This window comes from Miscanthus floridulus, chromosome 4 (assembly GCF_019320115.1).
Source record: "Miscanthus floridulus cultivar M001 chromosome 4, ASM1932011v1, whole genome shotgun sequence".
NCBI lineage: Eukaryota > Viridiplantae > Streptophyta > Magnoliopsida > Poales > Poaceae > Miscanthus > Miscanthus floridulus.
The window spans coordinates 107,079,605-107,081,101 of record NC_089583.1 but is presented as its reverse complement, the minus strand read 5'-3'; the positions used below and the strand labels follow the sequence as shown (position 1 = coordinate 107,081,101).

At 67.3% G+C, this 1,497-nt stretch overlaps 1 protein-coding gene across 1 annotated transcript; it reads left to right on the top strand.

Moving 5' to 3' along the window:
- Nucleotides 1-347: 347 nt before the first annotated feature.
- LOC136549035 (uncharacterized) lies at nt 348-1,226 on the top strand. Its single transcript, XM_066540350.1, has one exon. The coding sequence runs from the start codon at nt 348-350 to the stop codon at nt 1,224-1,226; it is 879 nt and encodes a 292-aa protein (XP_066396447.1).
- The last annotated feature ends 271 nt before the right edge of the window (nt 1,227-1,497 follow it).

The following is a 1,497-nucleotide window of genomic DNA, read 5'->3' as shown; positions in this document are numbered from 1 at the left end:
TGCAGCTGCTAGGCCGCCGTGCATGCGGTTCCCATGTGAAGCGGACGCGGGAAATAGTCGGTGCAGGCACATGCAGTTTCGGTGTGCTCGATACGGTGCAGGGTGCAGGCGGTCCCCATGTGCGCACGGGAATCGGGCAGTTCCCGTATGTGAGTGGAGGGTGCCGGCAGGGCGACGTGGGAGGAGGCGCAGGAAACAGTGCGCGACACAGTATAAGACTATCTCCAACACCGAGAGGCAAACCCAAAATGCGTCCCCAACAGTGCTTTGCCTATCCGAAAACACCGTCCAACAGCCGACCCAAACCCGTCACCCATTTTGCCTACCGAAGCAATCGATACGCAAAAATGCATCGCCTCTCTCCTCGCTACGCAAATCGTCCGCGCTCGCTCGCGTCCGAGGTGGCCCGCTCCCGCACCGTTGGGGAAGAAGGAGAGGGAGATCCGCCGGGCGCGAGTTCCGCCGAGCCAGCGGGCGCGGACGCGAGCTCCGTCGGGGAAGAAGGAGAGGGAGGGGGGCCGGATCCGGGCGCGGACGCGAGCTCCGCCGCGCGCGGGCGCGAGCTCGGCCGGGCCACGGGGGCGAGCTCCGCCAGGCGCGAGCTCCGCCGGACGCGAGCTCCGCCGGGGGCGAGCTCCGTCGGGCGCGAGCTTCGTCGGGGAAGAAGAAGGAGAGAGAGGGGGGCTGGATCCGAGCGCGGACGCGAGCTCGGCCGGGGCGCGGACGCGAGCTCGGCCGGGGCGCGGACGCGAGCTCCGCCGGGGGCGAGCTCCGTCGGGCGCGAGCTCCGTCGGGGAAGAAGGAGAGGGAGGGGGGCCGGATCCGGGCACGGACGCGAGCTCCGCCAAGCCACGGGCGCGAGCTCCGCCGCGCACGGGCGCGAGCTCGGCCGGGCCGCGGGGGCGAGCTCCGCCAGGCACGAGCTCCGCCGGGGGCGAGCTCCGTCGGGGAAGAAGGAGAGGGAGGGGGGGCCAGATCCGGGCGCGGGCGCGAGCTCGGCCGGGGGAGGAGGCCCCGTCCCCGCGCCGCGCTCCTGGGCGCGAGATCTGCCGGCGTCGGGGACGGCCCGCGCGGCCGCGGGGTTGGACGGGGTGCTCGGGGCGGCGCTCCTGGGCGCGGCCGCGTGGATGTGGGTCGGCCGCGTGGATGTGGGTGTCTGTCTGTTGGAGCGGAGAGATGTAGGTGGCGACCTTTTGTACTGTGGACGACCTATAACAGCGAAATGAGTATCGTATTTGGGTTCCTTTGTTGGAGTCAGTCTAAGACCCGTCGGTCCGGACGTTGGCACCTCCTTCCAGGATACTACACACGGAAGGCTCATCATGGCCCTTAGCCCGGGCCCCAACTTTGGCATGGCTCATTCGATTTTTGCCCCGTTTAGATTCCAAAAAATTTTGCGCAGTACCTGTCACATCGAATCTTACGGCACATGCATGGAGTACTAAATATGGACGAAAAAAAACTAATTGCACAGTTGGGTGAGAAATCACGGGACGA

Coding starts and splice junctions, on each gene's coding strand:
- LOC136549035 (XM_066540350.1), top strand. CDS start 348: ATGCATCGCCTCTCTCCTCGCTACGCAAATCGTCCGCGCTCGCTCGCG.